The sequence below is a fragment of the Labrus bergylta genome, chromosome 10 (assembly GCF_963930695.1).
Source record: "Labrus bergylta chromosome 10, fLabBer1.1, whole genome shotgun sequence".
NCBI classification, from domain to species: Eukaryota; Metazoa; Chordata; class Actinopteri; order Labriformes; family Labridae; genus Labrus; species Labrus bergylta.
In genome coordinates this window covers 1602426-1630033 of record NC_089204.1, presented here as the reverse complement: position 1 = coordinate 1630033, position 27608 = coordinate 1602426, and the positions used below count along the sequence as shown (strand labels likewise).

Below are 27608 nucleotides of genomic sequence, written 5' to 3'. Positions count from 1 at the left end.
TTAAACGCACCTCCCAACCCTATGCAGCAATTTCACTTAATTTCAAATGCTGCTTCTTCTAAACGGCCACAAAGCGTCGGGTCACGACATGGTGCTCCACATCTTCCTCTCTCTGAAAGTGAACTGGACGTGTCTAGTCTGTCTAGCCTGGAGCTCTGCATCCCGCCACCACCCCTCTTCAGCAGCAACGCCAACCGCCCTAACCGGACCACAAGGACGAGAACAAAATCAGGGGTCGCCACGAGTCCACACCATACAGTCAGTCACTTCATCAGCAGTGCAAAGGAGGGTTATCCAGCACATCGAAGCCCCGGAGCAGCCAGGAAACATTCCCCAAGCTCCAGCCCCAGAGCAGAGCATCACAGCTGGGCACACAGGACCTCGACTGCACCCACCCCAAAGAGCATCCTGAAGCAGCCCGCCCTGTTAGGACTGGAGCATGCATATGACATCATAAGGAAGTCAAAGTCAGTTGAGCTGTTAGATGATAGTAGCCAACGCAGCAGCAACACCCACCGGCCCACTCGGTCCCTGGACCATTCGGAGGAGAAACTGCCTGTGTCACGGCGGTCCTCAGCCCCGCCCTCCCCCTGCAGGACTGAATGGAACTGGAGGATGCACGCCTTGGAGGAGAAGGTCCGCTTCTCCAACTTTCTGGATGAAATCACCTGTCGGGTCCTGAGCCCTGCCAGCCTCTCACTTCTAGGCAGGGCACCTTCTAGAGAACATGAAAGCCCTGCCGCTGAGCGCCGCCAATGCCGCCCTAACCTCAGAAAGCAGCAGGAGGGGGATCTGTCTGCAGAAAGGACAAGACGCTGGGACGACTGGGTTGCAGCAATGCAGCGGGCCGACAGCTGGTATCAGCCTCTGCTGGATGAGGGGGCGGGGCAACAACAAGGTGATGTCACAGAAGGAACAGGGTCTAATGAGGAAGTGTTGGGGATGAGGAGAGGAGTAAAGACGGGGGTTCAGGAGACAGAAGAGCCACAGAGACACAAACACAAACCTCCTGTTTCTAATCAGTGTCATCTGTCTCACATCAAGGTAGGTCAGAGCGGGACAACCATCATCATGTACTGTGTTGAAACAAACTGTTCTTTGAAAATCTGTTTTGTTCTAAACGCATGGGTTTTGATGGAATAGTTTCACCACCTTACTGGACTGTAGCAAGTCAGCACACACACTGCCACCCACTGACCAGCAGTTGTAAGGAGTAACACAAATGTCCTTGAAATCAAGATGAACAATGAAGAGTCTCAACTGCCATGTGGTTTAGGAATGTGTTATGACGTTGGATTCATTCAGTGTGTTTCAATGGAAAGAGCTCAATTCTGAATTCAAACCCATGCTAGCCCATAATATTCACTCTCCCACAAATGTATACCGTTGTGCTGTTCTGGCAGCCTCCAGGCAAAAACGTTTGAGCTCATTACGTATGATTTTTCCAGTGTAAAACAGGAGAAACTCCAAAAGTCAAAGACAGAAAAAATTAAATTAAAAAAACTCCAAATTATTCTCTCCACCCCCGTGGACAAACTGAAAATGTAATGGGTAAAGGAAAAACATCTGTTATTTTAGAATAATTAAATATTTTTTGAGTTGCAGCATTGAATGATATCCACTCTAGTGGACACTTTTTTAACTTTTTCAGAATTATAAATATTTTAAAGAAATTAACGTCACTTTTTGTGTCCTAAGAAGTAAAAAAATACTGAAACAAATCTGATTTCATTGTACATGCATGAAAGGGTTAAACAATTCCTTGAATTCTATCAAATAAGTTAACAAATAATGAAATCATGTAAATTGTCTTGATTTGTGTATTTGAATATAAAAGTAGTTTTTCTCAGTCCTTTAAATCCTTCGATTAAGATTAAGCCTCCAGGCAAACAGCTACAATGCACCTGTCTGTCAAATCAGCCGTGCCCCCTTATTCTGTAAATGATAAGTTGTTAGAAAATAGACCCCCATGTAAAGTATTAAAGTATAGTATAAACTCAGGCTGTATACATCTTTACTTCTTTGTCTTCACCAAGTGGTAACCTCCGGTCTTGAATAATGAAGCCGATGCGGAGGTGCAAAATCCTGCAGTTCATTCAGTGTCCACTTGAGGCTGACTCCAGGAACACCGGAAGTCACACACACACATGACTGAAAAAAGAAGACATTTTTACAGCATAAATAAACATGTTTACAGCCTGGTACAAAAAAACAAATATATCTGAATAGTGATTTTTTTTTTTAAACGGCTCAGCTTGATTTTGTAAACAATACGTGTTATCCATAGGCTGACATGATTGGTGGGCGCGATGTAACAGTTCGTCAAGAGGCGTTAAGCCTGTTAACTGAAAGGCTGAGACAGGATTTCCAGCATGGCGGCTGCTGCTGATGAGCCTCAGGCGCCCCCTGCAGGAACATATGGCTGACATCACTCAGGCTTCAAACATTAATATTTACAGTCGATGATCTTTACATGGATTTGGTTTGAATAGTCCCCATAATACCCAGAATGCAACATTACAGAGGCTAGGAGATGAAACATGGATTTATCTTAACTCAACTAGCTGCAGGCTTTTCATCTCTACCTGCTCCTCATTGATTACCAATCGTGACACGAAAAGTGTCAACAACAAATCATCAGGAATGAAAAGTGCAGCAGCAGTGTGATTGGCCTTCCAACGCTCCAGTCACAGCAGCTTAGTCATTGATAATACTGCTCTGTTGGTAATCAATCAAAATTCCAATGCATGCTGGGTGAGGATGTGTTTCCATAAGTCGACAGGGATCAATAATACAGATGATAAAGAAATGGAAAACATCCGAATGTCTCTACAATGTCGCTTCATCGATGTTTATTGACCTGACGTCACTGACACATATCGGTCATGGGATGACTCACTTAGCAGCTCTGCAGTCCTGGGGCACGTTTCACAATGGAGGTTTAACAAACACTGAGTCTAACCCTGAACTCTGAGTGGATTTGACCTCAGATGGGAAAGTCAGTTTCTGGTTCCAGAACAGCTGATTTGAGTTTATATCAAATATGTAGGTTCACTCGGTACAGCCGTGTGTGCAACACAACTATAACAAGCCAACATTAATGGAACCCCGATGACAACAGTTGACAAAAATGGGCTCTCTTACTTTACCCCTCATGAGTAATCGTCCTCATGAGAACATACAGTGTGTATTTATGTCTTTAGAAAAAGAAAAGAACACAGCTGCAGTGGCAAAGGAGAGCGAAGCAGCGTGGGAGAAAATTGCTACACGAGTCCATGCATTTAATAATTACTCACACTTATATACTGCTAGTGAAAACTGGAGGAATTGTATTGAATGTCAATTTTATTTTGAAAATCCGGCTGGAGAAATGCAGACTTGGAAGCAGCTCCAATTGAAAGAACGTAATTCAAAAGGAAAGGTTTAGGGATAAAAGGCTCCCTTGAATCACAGTTCATTCATTAGGCATAATTAGATTAACACCAGCTGATGTAAATTTCATCTACAGGCTCTTTGACCAAAGGACATGCCATGTGTGATGAAACAGCACGTTTTAAATAGTATGCCTAACAGATAATATTAAAACAACTTTTTTATTCAGACGAACGATGGATATCCACTAACACGCTAACGTTCATCGACGAAAACTGCTCCCGACCAGGTTAGGTTCACATATTTAGTTACCATAGTAACCGACTCAGCGCTTAAGTGACCTCTCTTTTGGAACGGACTTGAGTTACCCTTCTTACTCAGGTTTTAGAGACCACACTTACTGAAACAGAAAACTCCAGAGTTTCTCTCCTTTCAGTGTTTACACTGAACCTGTGTAGAACCTGTTTTCTGAAGCGGTCCCCTGAAGTCCTGAAGGATAACAAAACAAAGATGTTGTGGCAAATGAGGAACGGGTTCAGATTCCTGAATATCCTGACAGATTCGTTTAACTTATTCAATAATCATTAATACAATAATCTAAAGTTTAAAAACACAAAAAAGAGATCTGATCAGAAAATACACTTAGAATAGTTGACGTTGTTAGGTCAAGATAACTTTCATTAAAACAAACATATTGAAGTGTTTAAACAAACAGGATATCTTGATGTTTGAGTAAGATCATCTCATCTTCAAGATAGTTTGTTTGAAGATGCTTACACATTTCTTTCTGGTTATTTACTGGAAGCTTCCTCCACAACTTTAAGTGTGTGCTGTTTGTCTGTGGATGCCATGTTTGATATCAGAGTGGATGATATTCTTTAGATTATTTGATCTGTGTTGAATGAGTTCTTCTTACGGTACAGATGGAAACTGACTGTAGCGCTCTCAGAGAAGAGAGTAGATCTGACCACATATAGCTGATGTTTAAACTCTCTGAATGTTATTTTTAAATTCTGTTTAATAAAACGGTGTTTCTTCTGTTTCAGGAGCCTATATCAGAATCTGACAGGATCAGGTAAGAATATATTTTATTGCTCACTTCTCTTATTCTTCCTGACAGTTCTTCTCAGTTACTTCAGAGAGTAGATTTTACAAATAACAGATGTAACACCAATAAATACTGCAGATTATTCTTCAATTCCATGTTTAAAAAGAAAAACCTGCTGATACTACCAGTTAGGGTTGGGAATCTTTGGGTGTCTCATGATTTGATTTCTATTCTTGGGGTCACGATTCGATTAAATGACTGTTACGTAAAAGTGCTTTGACTATCAGAAGACTGGAAAAGTGCTTTACAAGCTCAAGTCTATTTATCATATACTCCAGATATCTGTGAGACTGGCTGATGTTCTTGTTGCTCTATTTGGCATTCTACTGAGTTAAAGAGCTAGCCTTAGCATTTAGCAGGGAGTGACTGATCAGCCCACAGAATTGTGGATTTTTTGGAAGTTATGAATCTATTTAAAATCTCAGAATATAAGAATCTCAATTTTTACATAAATCGTTTTTTCCCCCCACCTCTACTACCAGTACAATATTCATTTTAAGATCAGCACTATCACTCTGTGATAGTCATTCTTGACTCCTCTGATACTTCTGTACTTTTATTTTTTAACTGAGTATTTTGAAATGGTCCTGAAGTAACATTTCACATGTCTTGTGGTTGGGTTCCTTCCTGCTTTGGTTGTAACAATTCTGAAGTATAAGTGGAGTAAATAAAAATCTGTGACTACACTGTTTCAATGTATATAAAACACATCACAAACAACAGGCAGCTGTGAGAAGCTACATCATCTTTCACTTCAGCACAATCAAAGTAAGAATTTCCCTGCAGCTCGTTCAAGCTGTAAAATATCGGTAAACAGATTAATGAGTTTAAGAAATCTCAGTCAGTAACCTCAGTTGTTTTCTGAATTATATACAATTTATCCAAGGTGCAGTTGAATTAAAGCAGCACAAAGCAGAAGTAGTATTGTCCACAACTCAAATACTGTAATGTCCTGATTATAAGACCACCCCCTTTTTGTAGACACATTTTAAGAAAAGAGCAAATCTTGTTTTTATTTAAAAAAATATACATTTATTCTCACATTTAGTTATTTCCTACAGAATGACAGTGGTCGTCTGTTTGCTTTTCATGTGCACACACATATCTCCTCTATTAATACACACAGCGCCGTGTCCCACCCTTCTCTCTTTCCTGTTTGTGCAAACACAACTCAAGAGTCTGTTGCTCCATATTCCATATATTATATATTTAAGGAGAGACTTATCTCCTTCTCTCAGATTATCTTCTGTTTCTGCAGGGTGGAGAGCACGTGCAGATCGTCCTGTAGTTTATCAGTCCTGTTTATCCATCTTTTCATGCTTTATTTATAACCATTTCCTTCAAACTAGAATCATAACTCCACCTCCGTTGTCGGTTTACTTGAAATACTTTTGAGCCATTTTATTCTAGACAATCAACGTGTCTCACTCTGACTCTGCTGGCTTCACTCATGAGCAGCACGCTGGCTTACAGATTAACGTCTGTATCGTCTATTGTTGAGAGTGTTTATTAAAAATCTGAGAGGACACTGTTTTACATCCAGGCCGTCACAGTATGAAACTTTAGAATGTGTACTGAGTTTCTAAAGACAGCTTTTATGTGACTCTTGAACTTTCCCCCACATTACCCAGAATCCTCCAGCAGCAGAATGAAGACTTGCAGCGCCGCCTCTCTCTCACCAACCACAAAATGGAGGCCATGGAGGCGGAGTTTGATGGCAACCGTCACTACATGGACGCTGAGCTCAGCCGAACCAGAGATGACCTAGACAAGATGAGGGACAAGTTCCGCAGGTGAGGGTTCTGATGAAGCACGTCAAGTCAAATGATGGCATGACACATACACGACTAGAGTCTGATGATGACCTGGATCACACTCTGGTTGTTTCTGGTTCTACCTGTGATGATGTTAAAGGTCATCATGTTGTCCCCTCTGTGCTTTGACTGTTTTTCTTTTAGCTTTTCTAAAACTGGTTCTAGATCAAAAGTGACACTGCTGTCTAATAAGTGAGCTGAATGGCTGATGTCCAGAAGCTGGTCTGTTATTGGCTGTCAAAGTAAGCGGAGATCTCAGGTGTTTCATGTGGTTTTAAAGTGTCCACAGTCTTCTGGGGCCTCACCTATCAACAGTGCGTAAAAAGTGTTCTTAATTCTGTCTTACAAATGAAATTTAGAATGTTTCTAAGAACAAAAATGTTGATAAATCCCATGTTCTTAACCAGCAGGCACATGCACGTTCGGGGACATTTGCATTCAGAAACGCCTCCAATGAACCATTTATGGTAACAACACACCTCTTTAAACACCACCTGAATATATTTACCTCGCCGGAATAATAACTACGAGAGCAAAGAAAAGGAGCTTCATCACAACAGGAATGGAAGTGGAAGAGGTTGAATAAAAAAGGGAAATAAATAAATAGATAAATAAATAAAGGGATAAAATAAGGTTAGTAACTCTTGCGCTAAGTGACCCAGATAAATGATTAGTCGAAGTTACTAACAAAAGAACAAATGCTGCATGAGAGAAGGTGACAGGTCAGAGGAGAAAACACCAAGATGAAGTTTGATAATAAGTTCAGTGCAAACAATAACAACGCATCACGGCACAATAGCGAGAAGTATCTGCTCCACAATTTCACCCTTGAACATTTACAGCGTGGTCGGGGGCACAGCTCTCTCTGGGGGATTAATCAAACAGTGACACTCTCCCAACAGAACAAGCTGGACCAAACAGATCAGTGCGCTCTTTTGAACAGACTTACTGCGGAGCGCACGCTTCACCAAATCATCTAATAATGCAAAACCAGCCATGATGTAACATTTCAAAGTAACGCCTGTCACAGACGACTTTTTAAGGTTTTCAGACCAATTAGGCAACGGGTCTGTTTCAAACCACACAAAATCACTTATTTTGTGTTTTGAATTAAAAAAAACTGGGAACATGCATCTAGGTTGAGATGGATTCTGGCGTGCTGTGACACTCGTGGTGCTTTTTATTTGTAGTTTCAATGTTCTACTTCTAGATTCTGTGTGTAAGCATGCTCATGGGGTCCAGTTTGATGAAGGCCTTTCTTCCTCTGTGCTGCTGGTCTTATATAATCATGTCAAGGCAAGGAAGATTGTTTTTCAGAAATATTCTGCTTTCTGCATTCTGAGTACTATTATACCCCGTGACGATGGTTGTGTGCACACTGAAGCTGCTTCATAGTCTGCTCCCCAATACCTTCTTGTTGACCTTTTTGTGATATTATCATCCAATCACACATTAGCATTGGTACAAAAGCACAAACAAAAACATAAAAAACAGTCAATATAGGTTCAGGCTCTGTTGCTTCTTCCACCATATTAGATTTCCAATTTACCCCATTTCTTAAAATGTTCAGGAGAGTATTCATCCTGCAAGCCTTCAAACCCTACATCAGAGTATATGAATGTATAAACAAGAATACATTGATGAGACACTCTGACCTTTAACGATGTCATATTGAAGTTGATATTAATGGATTTGATTATTGTTCTTTTTATAAATTCTATTCAGGGGATAATCTTGCTCTAACCTTTGGAATGACAGTTCCAATGATGATTTGTGGGAAGCTGAAATTAAGTATCTTTAAATTGGATTGTACTATTATGCTGAGGACAGACAAACCTTTTCATAACACCCTACAGCTGCTAGACTGCTTTTGTTCACACTATTGTCTTTAAGACTCCCATCTGAACAGAGCTGAAAAAACGTTTCCAATTCGACTAATAAAATATATTTTATAAGCTCGCCTGCAGTCTGAATCTTTTCTCCCTGCCTTGTTTTAAAGCTGTTTCAATCTTTAAAGTTACATTTTTCTGGAGCCATAAATCACTTTAATTTTGCTCTGTGGTGATAAGCAGCTTGTGAATGAGAGAGGAAGTCGCTGCCTAATGAAGCTTAAGGTTTAACATTAGAAAGAGAAAGAAGAGTGAAGACGAGGGGAGGAGGAGAAGATCAGCTGAAGGAGTTTTTAACCATCTGGAACTTTTGACGGTTCTGAACCTGAAATGCTTCCTAATGAGGTCCTTAACTAAGAGGACACTTCATTTTGAGTTGACTTGACCTTAACAAAACGAGCACTCGGCTTCAGACTCTGCTCTCTGCTGTCCTTACACCTTAAGACATTCACAGTGATTTGGTAACGGCGTAGTATTGGTGTCCCAGTCTGTGGATTCATCGCCTTACAGCTTTGCATAAACGCAACAGAGCACAGCACAGTGGGAGCTCCACATACACAAACGGTCAGGCATGCCCCCCCCCCCCCCCCACCCCCGTCTCGCCCCACCCCCGTCTCGCCCCTGTAATGCCTCTATTACTGCCTTCCAAGACAGAACAGAGGCATTACAGGGGTGAGACGGACGGACGGGGGGAACGGGGGGAGTATGCATTACTATAGCTCTGTGACATTCACATTGAAGGCAAGAAGTCACAGGGAAGTAAATGTTGAAACGCTTTGAAACGGTATTCTGAACAGGGCTTTTGAAACTGTAAGTCAGCTTTAGTCTTGACCTGGCTTTGAGTTAAAAGTCAGCTGTGATTGGCTTTGTGTTAGATTTTTCACATACACACTCCTTAAGATTTCTAGAAATGTATGGATTGTAATGTTTACAAGATATCCAAGATGGCGGCAAAGCAGAGTCTGACACTATGATGACAGTTTTGCCTTTAAGGTGACAAGTGAGATTGGATGTGTGTGGAACAACAGACAAGATGAAAAAAAAACCTAATGGTGAGCAGAGAAGAGTAATGGCTGTATCCTAAACGGCATCCTTTCTACACTTCATACTAAGTTTGATGTCACACTGAGTATGAAGAATGTTGTTATACGCATATTAAAGTATGAACAATTGTATGCATGTGAGAAATGTCTGGATATACGAGATTGGCCTGATTTTTCAAGTGTGACACAGGAGAACACTGGCCATAATAAACCGCCCATAATGCATTGCAGCTCCCAGACTATCCAATGGTGGAACTCGCCTGCCAGCTAAAAAATGGTGTTCATAACATGCATACAGCGGTCGCTGGTCGTGTGATATTAATGCTCGACTGGAGTACATTTTCCTGCATGTAACCTTCATGGCTCATGTTAATGTTCATACATCGAAGATTTACTGGGGAGATGGCAGGAAATAGACTGGGTGAAAAAATGTGTCCATTTGAGTTCACACATGCAACTCATCCCAAACAGTTCTAGAAATGTTCAGGACTTTTATGTATGTGTGCGTAGCATATATGACTATGAAAAAAACTTTCTGAGAAAATCAACATACCCTGTAAGAAATGTAAAGAAAATGAAATGTGAAAGTTAAGCTTCTGTTTGACTCTCTCTCTCTCTCTCTCTCTCTCTCTCTCTCTCTCTCTCTCTCTCTCTCTCTCTCTCTCTCTCTCTCTCTCTCTCTCTCTCTCTCTCTCTGCAGACTCCAGAACAGCTACACAGCATCTCAGAGAGCCAATCAGGATCTGGAGGAGAAGCTCCACGCTTTGGTAACTTTAAAAAAAATAAAATAAAATAAAAAATGAATCCCTTGACCTCCAACACATTCATATTACTTGTCAAATATCACCCAACTTATTGAAGTGAGTCAGTCTGAACAATCATTGCAGTGAAACATTCCTGATGTGATTATTCATTTTCTTCTGTGATGTATTTTAGTTAAATTAAGCTTCTAACAGTGATTCACACCAAACAAGACTACAAAACCCTCTTAGCTGTCATGAATAGAAAAAAACACCCAAACGGGACGACCTTGCATATAAAGCTGTTTTAGTCTAGGACTAAAGAAAAGAAGAATGACACAGCCTCCTCACTGCTTATTTTAATGTCGCCTAAGTGTCTTTAGATCACAATCATTCTGTGTCAGTTTATGTGCAATATAAAGCTACGAGCTAACCAAAGTATGCTAACATTAGCATGCTAACACCACAATGCCACAGGGAATTTCAGCACGAGCAAAGGACAATTTTGTCCCCCGCTTGTGCTTACTGGTGTTTTATTATGGTGCTTTATAATTCATAACTCCTTCGTGTGAACGCGGGTGGAGAGGGGTTGGAGGTGTGTCTCTGGAGAAGAGCTTCAGAAGAGCTTCAGAAGAGCGGAGGTGTCGCCAAACAGCAGTTTGTTTTGTTTAATGCTGGAGCTCAAGGGATCAAAAAGTTGCGCATTCTTCCTTAAATAAATAAGTAAAGTAAATCAAAACTTCTGTAAGTAGTTATGTTTAAAGTTAAATACAGTTCACATCATATTTAGGGTTTATTATTGACTGATCTGGGATTTTGGGGCTGATACCTACTGTATATTGATATTGGGAGGGGGAAAAAATTCACTACCGATTTATCGGCCGATATCTTTCTCATATAGATGACATCTGTAGAGATAGATATAATGTACATATTTATTGAGTTGATCCTTCAAATGCAGTTATCAAACACTTGTGGAAAAGAAGACAAGATGGTAACTCGCGCTTGTTGTAATCCATACAGCGCCCTCTGCTGGTGAAAGAGAACTGCTAATGTAATACTATAAAACTTGAAAGAAATGCTATTTGTCTGGTGAATAAATCGAGTAATATCGTCGCATATCTGCGATAAAACAACCGATACGATAGTCACTTGGCCCATTAAACAGTCGGGCTCTAATTGTATGACGAGTGATATTTGTTGTTCCTCTAAGATGGAGCTGGGATCCAACTCCCATAAAGAACTGAGTTATAATGATAAAAAACATATGCAAAATAATGTTGATAATAATAAAATGTATCTTCATTAAGAGTGTTTGGATAAAAAACTCGATTCAAATCAGAAGAATAACCAGAAAATAATAATAATGGTAATCTCAGTCTAGTTTAAGGAGGACCAGCTCAGCACAGGGAATTAGTGGGGGCAAGATACAGATCAATATGTGATGGTTTATATTTTCTCTACAGCAAGTGATTGTATGTGTGAGTGTGTCCTCGTGAGAAGTGCAAGGATAGTGCATGTGTGTGTGAGTCATTGATCTAACTGTCAATAAATGATCAATGACTAAATGAAAACACACTGAGGCATGTTATTGATTGACTGTGGAAAACTGGAGTTGACGGACAGCAGGAAGATTCCCATTGGTGATTTATCATCAGAAGTCACTGAACAGTCAAATCCATAAAAAAAACAGAAGGTTGAGGAAATGTCCCCCATTGAGAGTTACACTCTAAACTACGCTTTGTCCTTTCATGTCATTTTATCTCATTTAGAATACACACAAGATACTCGTGTCCTAATGAGGAGGATAGTGCTCAGGGAAGATACCCTTCCTGCCTTTAATGCAACATATCAACACTGTTCATGCTACATTTTATGACTGTGTTAAACAGGATCTCACAACTTTTGATCAGGATAACACTACTACTCTGACAACATTTTAAAAGACTGCTCGGGGGGTGGAATAGGAAAAACTGTTTTTGTAAAATAATGCAACACGTTTCCTTAGAATCTGTTTGTCTGATGTTGTTCTTCATCTCTGTATTTTCTCCCTTTCTTCTTTCTCCTCTTTTCTCACGCTGCTCTGTGATGGATTTACTCATCTTCATCACCATCATCATCTTCATCATCCTCATCAGGCTGCAGTCAGTCAGACATGGGTTCATGCAGTTGGGTTTCATTCATTTTCTTTCTCCTCCTCTCCTTATCTCCACCTTCCCACATCTTTTCATCCTCCCTGACTTTTCTTCTTCTTTGGTGTCTGTTACTGTTTAAGGTGTTTCAGCACTCTGACTACGTGGACCTCTGTAACATCGCTGATTTTATGTATGAGCTTGAACTGGAGGAGAAATCTTAGAAAGATTAAAGTCTGCCTCTTTGAGTTTATCGAAATAATCAAATTTTGATATTTGACATCCTTAAGTTGTTGTCAAGTTGTGTAATTCTACTCTACTATATATTGTTGAGTTTCTCCTCAGAAGGAAACACAAACATTTACAAGCAAGAGATAAATAATAGTGTTAAGATATGAGAAAAGTTCAGTATTTAATCCTCATTCTTTTAGAATTCTTGCCTCAATGTTTCCTTTTCAGTCATATTGGTGATGTTGAATTTTTATTCTACAATTTTCACATCAAAAGTCATGTGACATTTTTTAATTTTTTTGAAGAATAATCTTGGTGGATGAGGGCTGTGCTCATCGCTTTATTGTGAAAAGAATTCTAGAAAGAAATGAAATCATAAATGATCAGACTACAAACTATGTAGTCTCGGTGTGATAGCTCTGTCTGTCTCATAGCAGCTACCTGAGCATTCTTCTTTTTAAAGCTGTTAATGAAATGCAAATTGAAATTTACATGACAATGGGTGTGTCCGAAATCTTTGAGCCAGTCACTGTGGCATACTTACGCTTTAGAGAGCTCTTCATAGGGCACTACAAAGTGAGCTTATGAGGAAAGTTAACAAAAACAAAACACTTCTGGTTACTGCGCGATTACAGTGAAGACATTTTAGCTTTCTTTTTCTTTTAATGCAATGCATGAAGTGTTTAATAACTCTGTTAAACATTTGGGACAGCACTACAATTTGGCAAACTCAACATATTATTAAAGACATGGGGAGCAGTGAGTGTTTCGGACACAGCCAATGTGAAACTGATCGCTCTGACAGGTCAGGACTTTCACTCTGAAACCAAATAACACACCAAATAACTGCTGCACTGATTTTAAGAAGGACTGAGTCACTATCAGCAGCAGGGCTAAGCTTAGGCAAGGCAGGTTTATTTATACAGTACATTTGAACAACAAGGCAATTCAAAGTGCTTCACACAAGAAATCAAAAGCATCATGACAGAGGAAACTTTAGAATAGAACATTTAAAAATCTCTAAAACTCAGCTAACTTCAGATGAGTAGCCAGATAACTCTGTGTAACACACATGTGCAACTTGTACTCTTTTGTTGGCAGTTGTTTGAATTTTTGCGCTGTAATTGTTTGCTAGCTTTTTTCAGTTGAAGACCTGTTTTAGGCTTCCAGCTTGAGGTGTAGGTTTGGTTACAGACATGATGTGTTGGGGTGCAAATATCATCTAGCAGATAAGGAACTATCATTAAATATGTTATCATGTCTCTGTAGTAGTCAAATACAACATTGATTTCTCTTTTAGCTACCTCAAATTATAGAATTAATGTTGCAAAAATATGTGACTAACGTTTTAAATGACTGTTTATGATATAAGATAAACCTTAAAACTCTACACAAGATGTTGTATTTGCACAATTCCAGCTTCTGCATCTGCAGTAAAGCATCAAGGTCAGCAGTCATTTTTCCTGATCTGTTTTAACGACCAGTTATATATTGCGATGTTCGAATAAAAATGTGACCTAATGCAAACTTTTTAAGATAATTTAGCTGCTTGCTTTTTTCCACTGCTCTGCGAGGAACTCAAATCAAACATTTCACCTTTCAGCTTCGATGCTTCAATCAAGATCTTACTGGATCTTATTGATCTCTAATGCAGCAGCAGCGCACATCGCCATATCCCATGATGCATCTGTAGGTGCTGCTAGTTAATGCAGCATTCAAATGATCTGGGAAAACAACGTAAACACAGACTTAATACTCATAACAGTTTAGGTCTCAGATGATGAAGGTTACTTTAAAACAAGAGTAAAATCTAGTTTAAAAAGAAAGCATAAAGGACTGTGAGTTTGTGATTTTTTTTCTTAAACAGAAAAGAGAGAAAATATCACAACTTTTACAAAAATTAACAACATAGCATCTATATGAAATCAAACCTGTTTAAACAAGTATGAATATTTATTCCCATATTATCTGAATGTAGGCCCGCCTCCAGCCACCTCAGGCTCCTGATTGGTTCAGTAGTTGTGATTCACAGTTAATATTGTACATGTCCCTGCTTCTCCAACAGCTACGGAAGGTGGAAAGAGACAAAAAGACGATGGACCAGGAGATTGTGGAACTAACCAACAAATTGCTGGACGCTAAGAACACAATTGACCATCTGGAGGAACTCAATGTGAGTAAAGACGCTTTGTTGCACCCGGATCTATGTTGTTATAGTTAACATGTTAACACAGTTTGATTATCTGAAACGTTACTTCTATGTGTATGAAGAAGATATACTTTGTTGATCCCGCAAGGGGAAATTCAGTTTTACACTCTGTTATTGAGACGTTACACACACATGCACAAACAGGATCCTGTGAACATGCATTAATGGAGAGATGTCAGAGTGACGGAGCTGCCCACAGCGAGCGCTTCTTAGATGGTTGTGGGGGTTAGGTGCCTTGCTCAAGGGCACCACGGCAGTGCTCAGGAAGTGGACTGGCACCTCTCCAGCTACCAGACCAATTTCCAGATTTGGTCCGCAACCGGACTTGGACTGGCGACCCTTGGTCCCTACAGACTGAGCTACTGCCGAGCCGTATTACACGGATGTGTGGTGAAATACGTTTTTCTCCCCATCTCAACTTTAAAATTCATACTCTTAATGTAAGCAAGTAGAATAAATTCAATCATTAAAGCATTACCTACCTTCTGTCATACAAGTTCACTATTCTACTGTTTATTTTTATGTTACAGCTCTTAATTCAAAAGGAAAGCTGTGACATTAACTTTGGTTTTAATTGGGTTTAAGAGCTTTAAATGCACCAACTTTGTTTAAGTATCACGTGTACCGATCTGGGATCTGTGCCCCCACTGGACTGTTGTCAGGCACATTGGTGGCACATCACTATCTGAAGGATGCATTGAACCATTTCCATACATCATTTCCATGTGTGTGAAAACTCCTTGTTTAAATATCTGTTCATTTTCTGATAAACAAAAGAAAACTTCTGTTCCCATTGTCTCCTGACATCATGCCACTGCTGTTGGCAGTGTGTAGCTATTATTGTGAAGCCAAAGGACGAGGACACGCTCATTGCTACCTCTTCCAATGCCTCTTTTGCCTCAGGGTCATTTCATTCTCAAACCCAGAATGGGCAAAAATCTACAGCCCAAGGCTGACATCACCAGGCTCTCCAACAAGCCCGTTCACTGAAGGCTGACATGACATATAAACACTCACATGCTACTAAGTGGTACATTTATTACACAGTTTACTATAAGTGCCAACTACAACATACCCAAGAATATTTGATTGGACTGTCCAGTATCCATTATGTTTGCTTTAAGAATATTAATGTGTGATCTTGGGCAAAAAAAAGTTATAAGCAGACATTCTTATTTTTTTGATGTTAAGCATAAATAACAGTATGTTTTCTGACCAGCCTGTGGGCGTGTCTACATATTTAAATGATCACATAACCAACCATTGTGCCTCATGAGTTAATGGTAGTCTCACTCATCACCATATTTCATGTGGTGACCTGTGTGTGATCTGTGTGTACACATGAGCTGCCCTGAGCCCAGCCTTTTTAGAATGATGGCTGAAATCTGCAGTTTAAATAGCACAGTGCTTGGTGCACCTGGCTTAAGATAAGATAGACTATATTGATGCCCCATTGGGAGAAATGTATAAAGAGTTGGACAAAACACAATGATAGTTTTGACTCATGTTATTCCCAAATCAAATTTTAACAATAAGGACAACTCAGATTGTGCATGGTTTAACATCTTGTGCACACAAAAGGGCCAAACTGTCTGATGTGAACATTTCATATAGAAGTTGGAGCTCAAAGTTTTACTTCAGATCTGAAATGTTGGCGCTCTAACGCTCCCTGTTTGTCCTGTATCAATATGTTGAAGTCGCAGTGTTGATTTGTTTAAGCAGTGTTACAGGATGACAGAGACGCATTATAAACCTATTACAGCTTTATTCAAGTGTAGTGTCTAATCCCTCTCTGTCTTCAAACTTTTTCATGAACAAAGACAGCGAGACCATGAGGGACATAAGAGCCTGACTCCAAGCCAGAGAAGTTTTTCATGAAGCCTTTATTCAGGGTTAACATTTAAAACAAGTGATTTAGAATAGACTTCAAGGAGCAATATGTAAGATATCTACTGAGTTAGATCATAAAGTGACCTTACTATATCATCACACATTAAGGAAGCATGCTATGTTAAAGTGCCAGTATGTCCTCTGTCTAAGATTCAAATGGTCTTTATTTGTTTTGACCAGAGAAGAGAGGGGCTTTTAAGGCACCTCCACGTTTTGCCAGATAAACTGTAATTAAAAAGGTGTTGCAGCGATGGAAGCAGGCAAGTCATCCGGTTGAGATGTAACTGATTGTACCCGACCTGAAAAGCCTCTGCATTTTTCTAATAAGCTCCACAACTAGACACGTGGTAAAACTAGGATCAATATTGGAGATGCTTTTGAAAAATGGAGAGAGGTTAGAACACAGAAAGGTCCGTTGTTGATCTTTACACTGCTGCTCTACCCAGATGATTCAAACTTTAAAGGGCACTGAGTGTGCTTCATTTTTCTTATCGTCCATTAACCTGAAGATTTATTACTGTTTGACTCCTTTGTAGTAGCTACCCCATGCAGCAAGTGGCTTGAAATGGTTTAGTAACAACAAATCTCAACATAACAAATCGTATGTGAGGTTCAACAAAGTGTTTATATAAGTGAACAGTGGGTTCATGGGGTGCTTACCTTTCTGTCACTGACAGTTTGATCTTTTGAACATACTGTATATTTGGTTTATCTACAATACAAAACACACAAATCAAACCGACAGAATGATATACACTGTGATGTTTAACGTGCCATAGCAGCATGCCAGTGTGCTTCAGGTTTACCCTGGAGGTTGTATCCAGGCTGTGTGGTTACCGTGGTAACCCTCTCACCATCCTGCAGAAGAGGACAAACGCCTTCCATATCCAGATAAACATTGTGATCATGTTAAAAAAAAAAAAAAAATCCTCTCCACTTCTGTTTACTGTCCAACAGCTTCTCAAACAGCTGTACCTGAGATCTGATCGGTTTCTGACTGATTGGATCCACTGTGGTCATCCAGCATTATATTTCAATCTGCTGTAAGAGGGATAAGGTGACGATCTACACCGAGCTTGCTCAGACTGGGTGAGCTCCATTTAGGAGCCCTTTGACTGATTATGATCAAACCGGTTCGGTCCTCTGATTGGCCTACAGCCAGTATGTCATCTTCCTAATAAGTGTTTAAGTCACAGATCAGACTGTGCAGCTTGATCATGTGTGTGTAACTGTGTGTATAAATGTGTGTCCCTCTATCCTCAGGAGCGTTACAGGCAGGACTGTAACTTGGCTGTCCAGCTGCTCAAATGCAACAAGTCGCATTTCAGGAACCATAAGTTTGCTGATGTAAGTAGCTCTGCATTCACAGCTGACATGATTTTATTTCAGTCTTTTTTGATGTAGCTTTAAACAGAGACATATGTGGATCAGCTTCTTGTTCTATTTTTGTCCTCAGTTGTGTCAGAAGAAAGGGTCTGAGTGATTCTGTGAGAAGTGCAGCACACATACTGTGTGTGTGTGTGTGTGTGTGTGTGTGTGTGTGTGTGTGTGTGTGTGTGTGTGTGTGTGTGTGTGTGTGTGTGTGTGTGTGTGTGTGTGTGTGTGTGTGTGTGTGTGTGTGTGTGTGTGTGTGTGTGTGTGTGTGTGTGTGTTGTGTGCATTACTATCTCATTTCTGTGTGTGTGTGTGTGTGTGTTGCAGCTGCCCTATGAGCTTCAGGACATGCTAAATAAACACATGAAGAGCAGCCTGCCCGAGCGGGGCCCGGTCCCCGGCTCTCAGGACCCGGACACCCTGAGTTTAACTCCTGCAGATGTTGTGCCCACTTCAGTCATTGCTCGTGTCCTAGAAAAACCTGAGCCGCTGATCCTGAACTCTGCCCAGTCTAGCAGCTGCGGCCGGCCCGTTGCTGAGGATGTCTTTGTGCACGTGGACATGACGGGCCCGTCGGGGGCCGAGGGCCACAGCCGGGAGAACGGCAGCAGCAGTCAAGCGGGGCAGCAGAACGGCTCCTGTCGGAGTCAGAGCAGTATTGACGGGCAGGTGGCTGGCGAGGAAGTCAGCGGGGCTGCATCTTTCGAGAAGCTGAACCCGTACCCTGCCCCACCGCCCCCACACCCACTGTACCCCGGACGCAAGGTGATTGAGTTCTCTTCAGATGACAAAGTAAAGATTCCCAAAAACTCCCCGCTTCCCAACTGCACCTACGCCACCCGCCAGGCTATATCCCTGAGCCTGGTCCAGAATGATGAAGAGCGGCTGGCCACTGGGAGCCCTGCGCCCTCCTCATCCTCCGGCGGGGGGGTTCACCAGCGCACGCCGCCGTCACAACGGGACCTCACCAGTGAGCCACTGTCCAGTCAGTCCAGCCCATTCAGCAGCCCACCACAGGTAACTCACCTAGTACTTATGTCATATTAATATACTAGAATTAATTTAAATGCCTCTCCTGTTGTAGAGTCCCAGAGGTTATATCGTCATGACGAAAACAGATGATAGCTTATGGGCTGCCACATGTGATGTCTGTGTGCTCAGAGGGAAGCTGTCCGTGATCTAAATCAATACTTGTTATCAGTTTGTGATTTTTTTTTTATCTATTATGTAGGCCCCTAAATTAATTTGTACCCCCCCCCAGGCACCCAGCGTCCTGGCCAGCTCCGCTAGCTCAGAGGAGGACCTGCCAACTGGCAGCGGATGTTTGTAGAGAAGATGGCACCATCCTGTGAAACCTCGGTGGTCCATCGCACCTCATTCAGCAGTCAGACAGCTCAGGAGCTGCAGAGGAGGAGGCAGACACCAGGGGGCGGGGCTTCATCCTCCTCTGATCGCCACAGGGCGGCATACTCAGATGGTGAAGAGGGCTCGTCTGCGCGCAGCTGGACGCCCAGCCGCGGCTCCAGCCTCGACACCGACACCGACACTGAGCAACGGTCAGGCAGGAGGGGGCGCTACAGCGTTGGAGACGGGTCCACGGAGGAGGGCAAGGGGCTACTGATGAACCTAGAGGACGACGGCGGCAGCGGGGACACGGCGGTCACTGTGGCGACAAGCCCAGCTGATGCTCGCAGGAATGATTTCGAGGAGGAGGAGGAAGAGGCGGAGAGTTCGGCTGAGGAGAGAGATGTCCTCCCACACGACCTGCCCGTCATCTCACCACGTCTCCTGGACTTCGACCCAGCCCACGCCACAGCCGCCCCTCCACAGAGGCCACAGAAGAGCCCGAAGAGAATGGGCGTGCACCACCTGCACCGCAAAGACAGTCTGACCCGAGCCCAGGAGCAAGGCACTCTGCTGGACTGACGCTCGCCCTAAGAAAAGTCTTGCTCACCCCACACTGTGCTCCATCAGCTGCTGTCTGTTTCCATGGCAACTTGCCTGTCTGTCATAGAAGTCAGAGGTCAAGCCCATCAGGATATAGCCATACTCTACCGTATGCTGCCGAGCTCACCGTGTGTTTGTGTGTGTGTGTGTGTGTGTGTGCGTGTGTGCGTGTGTGTGAGTGAGTGTGTCAAGACCGATCAGCTCTGGATCAATATGTAGGCTTCTGTATCGGCGATTTGAACCCAGTGAATCAGCTGATCAGACAGAGAGGTAAATAAAGAGATTTATTTTTGTGTAATTAAATAAATTCTATCAGTATTTTTAAAAGATAAAAGAGTTTAAGAAAAATAATCATTCTTGTTTCAAATTTACATCAAACAGTCAAAAGTATGCGACAGCCCCCAACCCGCAGTGTATTAAAGACACTTTGTGTTCTGCAGCTTTTTTAATTTAGGAGATAGAATACTTCAAAGACAGAAAATTGAGTAGTGTTAAAACAATTACCATTTTTTAAGATACTCAGAAAATCCTACAGAATCTGGTTAGTGATGTTGACATACTTTAAGGACATTTAGAAAAGATGTCTGCATACTTTATGGATGTCTAGGGTTTGATTGTGCATCTACACACAAACAGGAACTACATGGCCAAAAGTATGAAGTCTGAATGACTATAAAACTATTTGACATCTAAAACAATCAGTGTTACAATAAGTAGTTGAAACACAATATCGGTCTTTTGTGTGTGTGTGTGTATGAGTGTTGTGTTTTTTGTAAGAGGAGAAAACAACTGAATGGAAACTTTAAAAAAAAAAAAAAAAAAAAACTTCACACTTTACAGATGTCTTTGCCTTGTTTCATGACCAGGAGCATTTTATTTTAAAGAGAACAGATGAGACACACCTGGATGAACACACACACACACACACACACACACACACACACACACACACACACACACACACCACTAAGACTCTCAGTGCCTATCTCTATTTCTCTCTCTCTCTCTCTCTCTCTTTCTCTCTCTCTTTCTGGATGGTACGCCGCAGGGCCTGCTGAGGGTCAGACTTGTTTATTTTGTTGTCTACACTAATCACTGATTTCATGTCATGGTGTTATTTAGTCACCTGATTGATTTGTAGGGGGGGTTTGGTTAGACCCCTCCCCCCCAAAAACACATACTCACCCTTTGCTCTCTCACCCACACCCTGACTGTACCTGCAGGGGGGCGGATCTTCTCCCAACTGGAATGTAACCATCTATTTTTGTTGTTATCACCTCTCCTGTCTCCTTATTTCTCATTGTAATGATATCTGGAGTATAAATCCACGATTAAGAGATTATTTTATGACATTTCTGTTTGGATTTGATTTGTTGTTGTTTTGTTTAGTTGTTCTTTCGATCAGTCTGGTTTATATGTTCTGATGTACCAAGCATCTTTCAGAAGCCTGTTAGTGCCAGAAACAGGGCTGGACCTGGAAACGTTTCTCCTTCCTTTTTAACAAACTTTCCTCTAAACCTAAAGACCATATTCCCACCACAGTCACGACGCTCAAATGTTGTTATCGTGTCTTACTGTTATGTTATTCATTAAGAAACATGAGGAACTGTTTTCATTACAAACCTTCCCTATTGATATAAAACTACACAGAAAATGGATACTGAATATCTGGAGATAAATCAGGCTTCATTATGAGTAAAAAAAACATATTTAATAAACCATTATCTTCCATCACAACAGAGCTAACATCAGCCTTCAGCCACTTCATAGTTAACATTCATGCCTGAGAATCACGGATACGATATGAAAGGAGTGTATTCATTCTTGGTATTGAAGCTCATCTTGAGCACAAACAAACCTGGGGTAAAACGTAACTATTTCAAGCTTACAACATTCACTGAGCAGCTCTCCTTCAGGCTCCAAGGTTATTTTCTTTGTGGGAATATGGTCTATTGCACGACTTGTCCACTGCCCTAAAAGCTGTTTATTTTGTTTTCATAGTAAAAAATACCTATTTACTTTCATTGAGTCTCAGCACTAATGTTATTCAGTTACAAAATTGTATAAATTAAATACCATGTGTGATATTAGTGGGGAAAAAAAGATGCAAGAATTATAAAGTGTCTCCCTCGAACTGCAACAGTTAAACAGGAGTCAGACTTCAGTTATCACATAGCAAGAGTAAGTGTGTGTTCAGACCAAAAGCATCAACAAATGATTCATGCAGCGTTATTACAAAGACACTACTTTAAGTTCTTCACATATTTGCCAGAGTTGGAAATAGAGTCTTGTCTTGCAGTTAGAACCAACCACGCATGAATTCAGACTTCTTCTTCTACAAAGATTCTTCATGAAATAATGAAATATTATTATAGAGTTCAGCGGACATGCGACTTTCTATACAGTCAACCTCCCACTCACTGAAGACAGATAGACGTGCGCCCTGCAGCAGAAACAGAACGCCAGTAGTTTGTGTGCTGATCGTGGCTAACAGGTCATCACATGTGCACTGGTCAACTTTCTGTAGTCTGAATCAGAACTGAAGGAATAAACACACAGTTCCTGGAGAAGGCTGTAACAGTTTGTCTCTCCTGATAATGTCATGAACCCAGATATGGTGGTGTCTGGTATCTGGACTTATCTGTTAGACCAAAGCAAATGAACACAGCCTGCCAATCATCACCTTTGGTCTGAACACATCATAAGGAAGGTCAAACTAAAACAATAGTGGAGGAGTTGTTGTAGGAGCAAAAAGCAAAAGTGACACTTTGTTATTCGGCAACTTTAAGAAAAACAAACCAGTGAAATTGGTAACTGGTCATTTTTTGAACAGTGGGAAATTGTAATTCTAAGGGCAGCATCACATGTATTAATCAGTTATGAGTTTCTAGTTTATCTGCCCTTTCAATGATAAAGTCCCTTTAAAAAGTTAAAACTAAAAACTGTGTTGAGACTCATACGCATGATAAAACATACTTTACATGGGAGACACTTGAGCTGTTATGTTCTGAGTATCTCCTTGAATATTTACACTCTTTTAGTTTTTCAGCAGTTTTGAATGTTTCTGGCACTACCGAGCCTCTGTGTATTTATCATAACTCAGTTTGTTCTTATTCTCTGAGGTCTGTGTCACAGATTGAATGTTGGCTTGTTGCCCTCTGATTGTGACTCTCACCGAAGACCAATGTTCACCGATTGACCCACCGAATGATTGATTATTTGATTGATTAACTTACTGCAGGTTTTTGGAGTCTTTATGAAAGTCATTGGATTTTAAACCTCAACACTAAACTGATTGTTTTTGACATACATGTTTAAGCCTCTATGTTTTTAATCAGCATGGGTTATTGTGTGATTTACCATTTCAGTCTTTGAACAGTGTGTCAGTGTACTGACGGGCAAACAGTGTTGATCTGCAGCACAACAAATGCTGTCATCAGCAGTTAATGGATTCATTAATTATATAGACATGATAAATGTCAAAGTAATTAATCCAGGATCTAAACAGCGAAGTGATCTAGTTAATCATTCGATTACTAAATGAAGCACTAAGACTGGTTTCATGACCATGTGGTGTGACAACTATACAATCACTGCTTGTGCATTATTGGGTAAAGGTCCTGTCAGGGTGCATGCTGGGATAAGATGATGTCAGCAGCCTGTCTGGTCACAGGTTCAATCCTCACGTTAGCCTGCCTGTGTGTACAAAATAAAAACAGTTCACTGCTGAAATGAGAACCCAAACAGAGGAGGAAACAAATGATTGATACATCAACATGATCAAATGTAAGAAACAACAGAAGCTGAAAGAATTGATTTGCAGATCTCACTACAATATCCAGTTGCTTTAGACCTATTTATTTAATCAGATGATCTTCCCTTTCTTGTCCTTGTCGACTTTTAATATAATATAAGATAAATAATTCATTATTGATTTTGAAAACAACAGTGGACAAAAGAATGTAAAGTGAGATGATAAAAACAACAGAAAATAAAGCAGCTCAGAACACTTTTACTCTCGCACAGAACTGTGAGAAAGTGGAACCGTAAACTCTATCAGTCCAACAAGTCGATGTGACACGCTGTATCATGTTACCCAACAGGCTAATCACCAACGCATCTTGATAGCCAAATATTGATAGAGTCATGCTACCAATGTTAACCCACTGAGAGTGTTTGTGCTGAGCTAGGAGAAAGATGTTCTGGTATAAAATGAGCAGCATGTAATGGAGGTCCACTTTTTACTCTTGCTAGTGTAAATGAGCTCAGCTTGACTTAACATGTTATATTATCTAATATAAAATAAAACTGTTTATTTAAGGACCATGCCAGTGTTTCTACATGTTTGAGCATGCTACCTATAGGAAAACAAATTGAGCTCTAGGAGCTGGCCGGCTGTAATGTTGTGAGCTGGATATGACTGGGTAAATAAAACATGTAAAAACAGTGGTATGGTCCTTTAACAGCAGCCTGCTCAGTCTCCGAGATACTCAATTATTCAAAAGCATTTTCTTGTTTTGTTTGACAGCTGCAGGATGAGGAACTAAAATCTCCCAAATCGGGCACACACTCCATCCTCTCTTCTCCCCCCTTTTATCTGATTTTCGTCCTCATCTGTAATTATTAGCAGAACGAGGGACTGCTGCTAAATTATTAAGGTTCTATTACTGTCAAAAATGGGTCGCTAATACTTAAACGTGTTCTGTGGGAGAGAGAGTGTGTGAGTGTAAGTGTTTAATTTTTTATGTGAGTCATCAGATTTCAGGAGGGAACAGGAAGTCGGAAATGAAAGACTGCGTGCGCGCGTGTGTGTGTGTGTGCGTGTGCGTGCTTGAGTGATGCTCTGGGTATAAATAGATTCTACATCTGGACTTGTGCATCTTTAATGACTGTTCTTCATGAATATAATTGGAGACGTCAACTTGCCGCCTCATCACAGACAAGGTCACCCTCCAACCCTCCTCTTCCTTTTCTTCCTCTCTTCTTATGATCACTTTTCCCCATCATATTTCTTTCTCCTTTCCTCTTCATTATATGTACCTCCTAAAGCCTCAAATTTTGTGTCCACTGTTTCTGGCATCTTCAACTTTCTCATCCTCTCCATGTTCTTCCCCCCTCCTTTCTCTGCTCCATTTTTTTTCTCTCCTCTGTTCTTTTCTTCTTTCCTCCTGCTAGTTTTCCTTAATGTTGAACTTGTCTTAAAAACATGATTATTTCTGACTTTCACTTAACAATGTCAGCTTATTTTCCACTTGCTATTATTTCAAGAGCTTTTAAACACCTCCCAGAGTCTTCAAGAGCAGATATAATGTCATCATGGGATAGATAACTATCTCTATCTGCAGATCAAATTGTGTCAGACAGGTCAATGCTCCTGACCTAACAAGTTTATGACCTATTAACATTTTTAACCACTGATTTCAATGTGATTTAATCAGCACCTAATAATCATTTATAAAATCATTAAACACTTTATTTTTAGTAGGGTCTTTTAACTCCCTTAAAAATAATGACTTTAAAATGTCTTCATGATACTTATTTTCTTAGCAACTGAACACACAAAATAGTATTGTTTTAACAATTTCATTTTTGTTCAGAACAAGCATTCATTTATTTTATTCTATTTGCTAAGGCTTCCTCTTCTTATTGTTGAAAGCAGCTCTGCGTCCCAGCATGCATCAGGAGGACAGGCACTTCCAGTTCATCACGCCAGCTTTAATTTGAGGGTTTTATTGATGTTTTCAAATCAAGTGAAAATATTTGATGATCACTGTTCACATATTTCATGTCTTAAAATCTGTTTTCATTTTAAATTCAGTTTTAAACATGTTCTCCATGTCTCAGTCAAGCTGCTTTCATGTCAGAATGAAATGTCCATCAGTTTCTGATATGATGATGGCATTCTTGTAAGATTTTTCTTTATGCTTTTATGATTTCAAATCTAACTTTTTACATGAACTATGTTTGCTTTTTAGCTGGAAAGCATTCCCAACTCATTACCAGCAACATCAAGTCCACATCCCAGTGATTATTATGACTTCCAAAATTGTAATTATAAATTTAGAACAAATTGAATGTTTAATATTCCATATTTAGCCTTATGCTAACATCAACATGCTTGGACATGAACTGTATTTTGAAGATTATTAACTCTACTTAAATCTAAATTCAGTGGATACCTTGCAACCTAACTCATTATATCTTCAGCCGTCTGCACAAAGATGACTTTATTTGTCATGTATACTCACAAGTTGTGAGAAAATGGGAACTTTGATCGTCCCTACAATCCACCAACATGATGTTAATGCAACATTAGCACTTTTTATTATTATTTCAAGTTTAAAGTAACTAGTAAAACCCAATGGGTGCTTTTACTAGCTATGTTAGCTAGCATGACTTTGTCATTGCTTTATTTTCTCTGCTGCTTCAGGACTATTTATTTAACAGCTCACTGATTCTGATTTTGTTCCCAAAAAGCCCCTCATGCTAACATTTCACCCCATACCAATTGAAAATGTACCATATAACAGATGATGCCCAAAAAACGTAATTGAGTTTTAGCACCAATGCCTTTTGTTTAACATCCATTCCACATTAGCTACTGTTGTTTAACATAGCCTAATGGTGTTGAAGATTAAAATGTCAAATTGAGCCTTAAATCAAAGTGGGTTTATGTTTAGTTTAATAGAGTCACAGGAATACATTTAGCTAAGAAATATGAGAACTGTTCTAGTGACTTTTAAAGCTTGACTAATTTCAGATATTGTGCAAATGCTTGTAGCTGAAATCTGACAGGCTTATATTTTTCAAATTAGGCTAGCTAGATTGAGTTTTCCCTAACTGTAGAAATATTCACAATTAAAGAATATGCTAAAGAAAAAGACGAGCTCAGCATTAGTAATACCAGTGTATTTGTTTGTATTGCTCTTCCAAAAATAAGTACGTTCACAACAAAAAGATATAGTACTAGCTGGCAGGTTTGACTAATTTTAACCGTGATAAATTTCAACTTGATTAAATTAAACCTAATTTCACCAAGCTAAACTGTATTATTGTTTCTTTTCATAACCAGCCTGCTGCAATAGACTAATATTCATAATCCAACCATGGTCAAAAAGAGGCAGGTGTCCTGAGTGTCCTGATCCAGCAGAGAAACAATCGGGAATCGACATACTTGAATAAACTATTAGCATGTAAGCTAGCTAGCTTGGTCTATTTCAAAAGAATACCACTGCTTACCGGATAACATCACCTCACTTATTATGTTTGCTTGTGTGCTGTTTAGATTATTCCAAAACAGAACAAGGTTGGTCAACTGGCTAACAAGCTAGCATTAGCCTAACATAGAAAACAAACAAAAACAAAAGGTGTTGGCAGAGCTGACACCTCAACATTGCCGCTGGCCGCAGCTTAACCCTTCTCTCAAGAGGTGGACTCACCTGAGGACAAATGAAATGTGGAACTTTTGTAAGAAACTGAGAACTGGACTGGATCGGGTGGTTTTGATGAACTTTATTCACAGTTGTATTGTAAGAGCTGAACTTTTAATGTTCAGTAGATTGTAATCCCGACTCCTCGTTCTCCACCAACAGGTGCTGTCAATCACTCGTCACATTGACCTCTGACCCCAGCTGTGAAGCTTTTAGAATCATCTGAACAGTTTTCTCTGCTCGTGTCTGTCTACGTGTTCCTCGGCGGGTTTTTCCTGGTCAGATCGTTTCTTTCACTGTCTGTTTTAAATAAAAATACAAAAGTGATGAAAAACAAACTACAAAAAAGACTGTTAAAACTCTACAATTTTATTTTCCGAGTTTGTAAACTAATGTATATTTTAAACAAATAAAATATTTTAAACCTTT

At 40.3% G+C, this 27608-nt stretch overlaps 1 protein-coding gene across 1 annotated transcript; it reads left to right on the top strand.

Moving 5' to 3' along the window:
- tjap1 (tight junction associated protein 1 (peripheral)) lies at positions 1-27608 on the top strand. Its single transcript, XM_065959353.1, is given in 9 exon segments — positions 1-1044; positions 4419-4447; positions 6112-6273; positions 9927-9993; positions 14395-14502; positions 17692-17775; positions 18130-18819; positions 19064-19103; positions 19106-27608. Coding segments are annotated over 9 exon segments (2826 nt in total). The 5' UTR covers positions 1-21; the 3' UTR covers positions 19729-27608.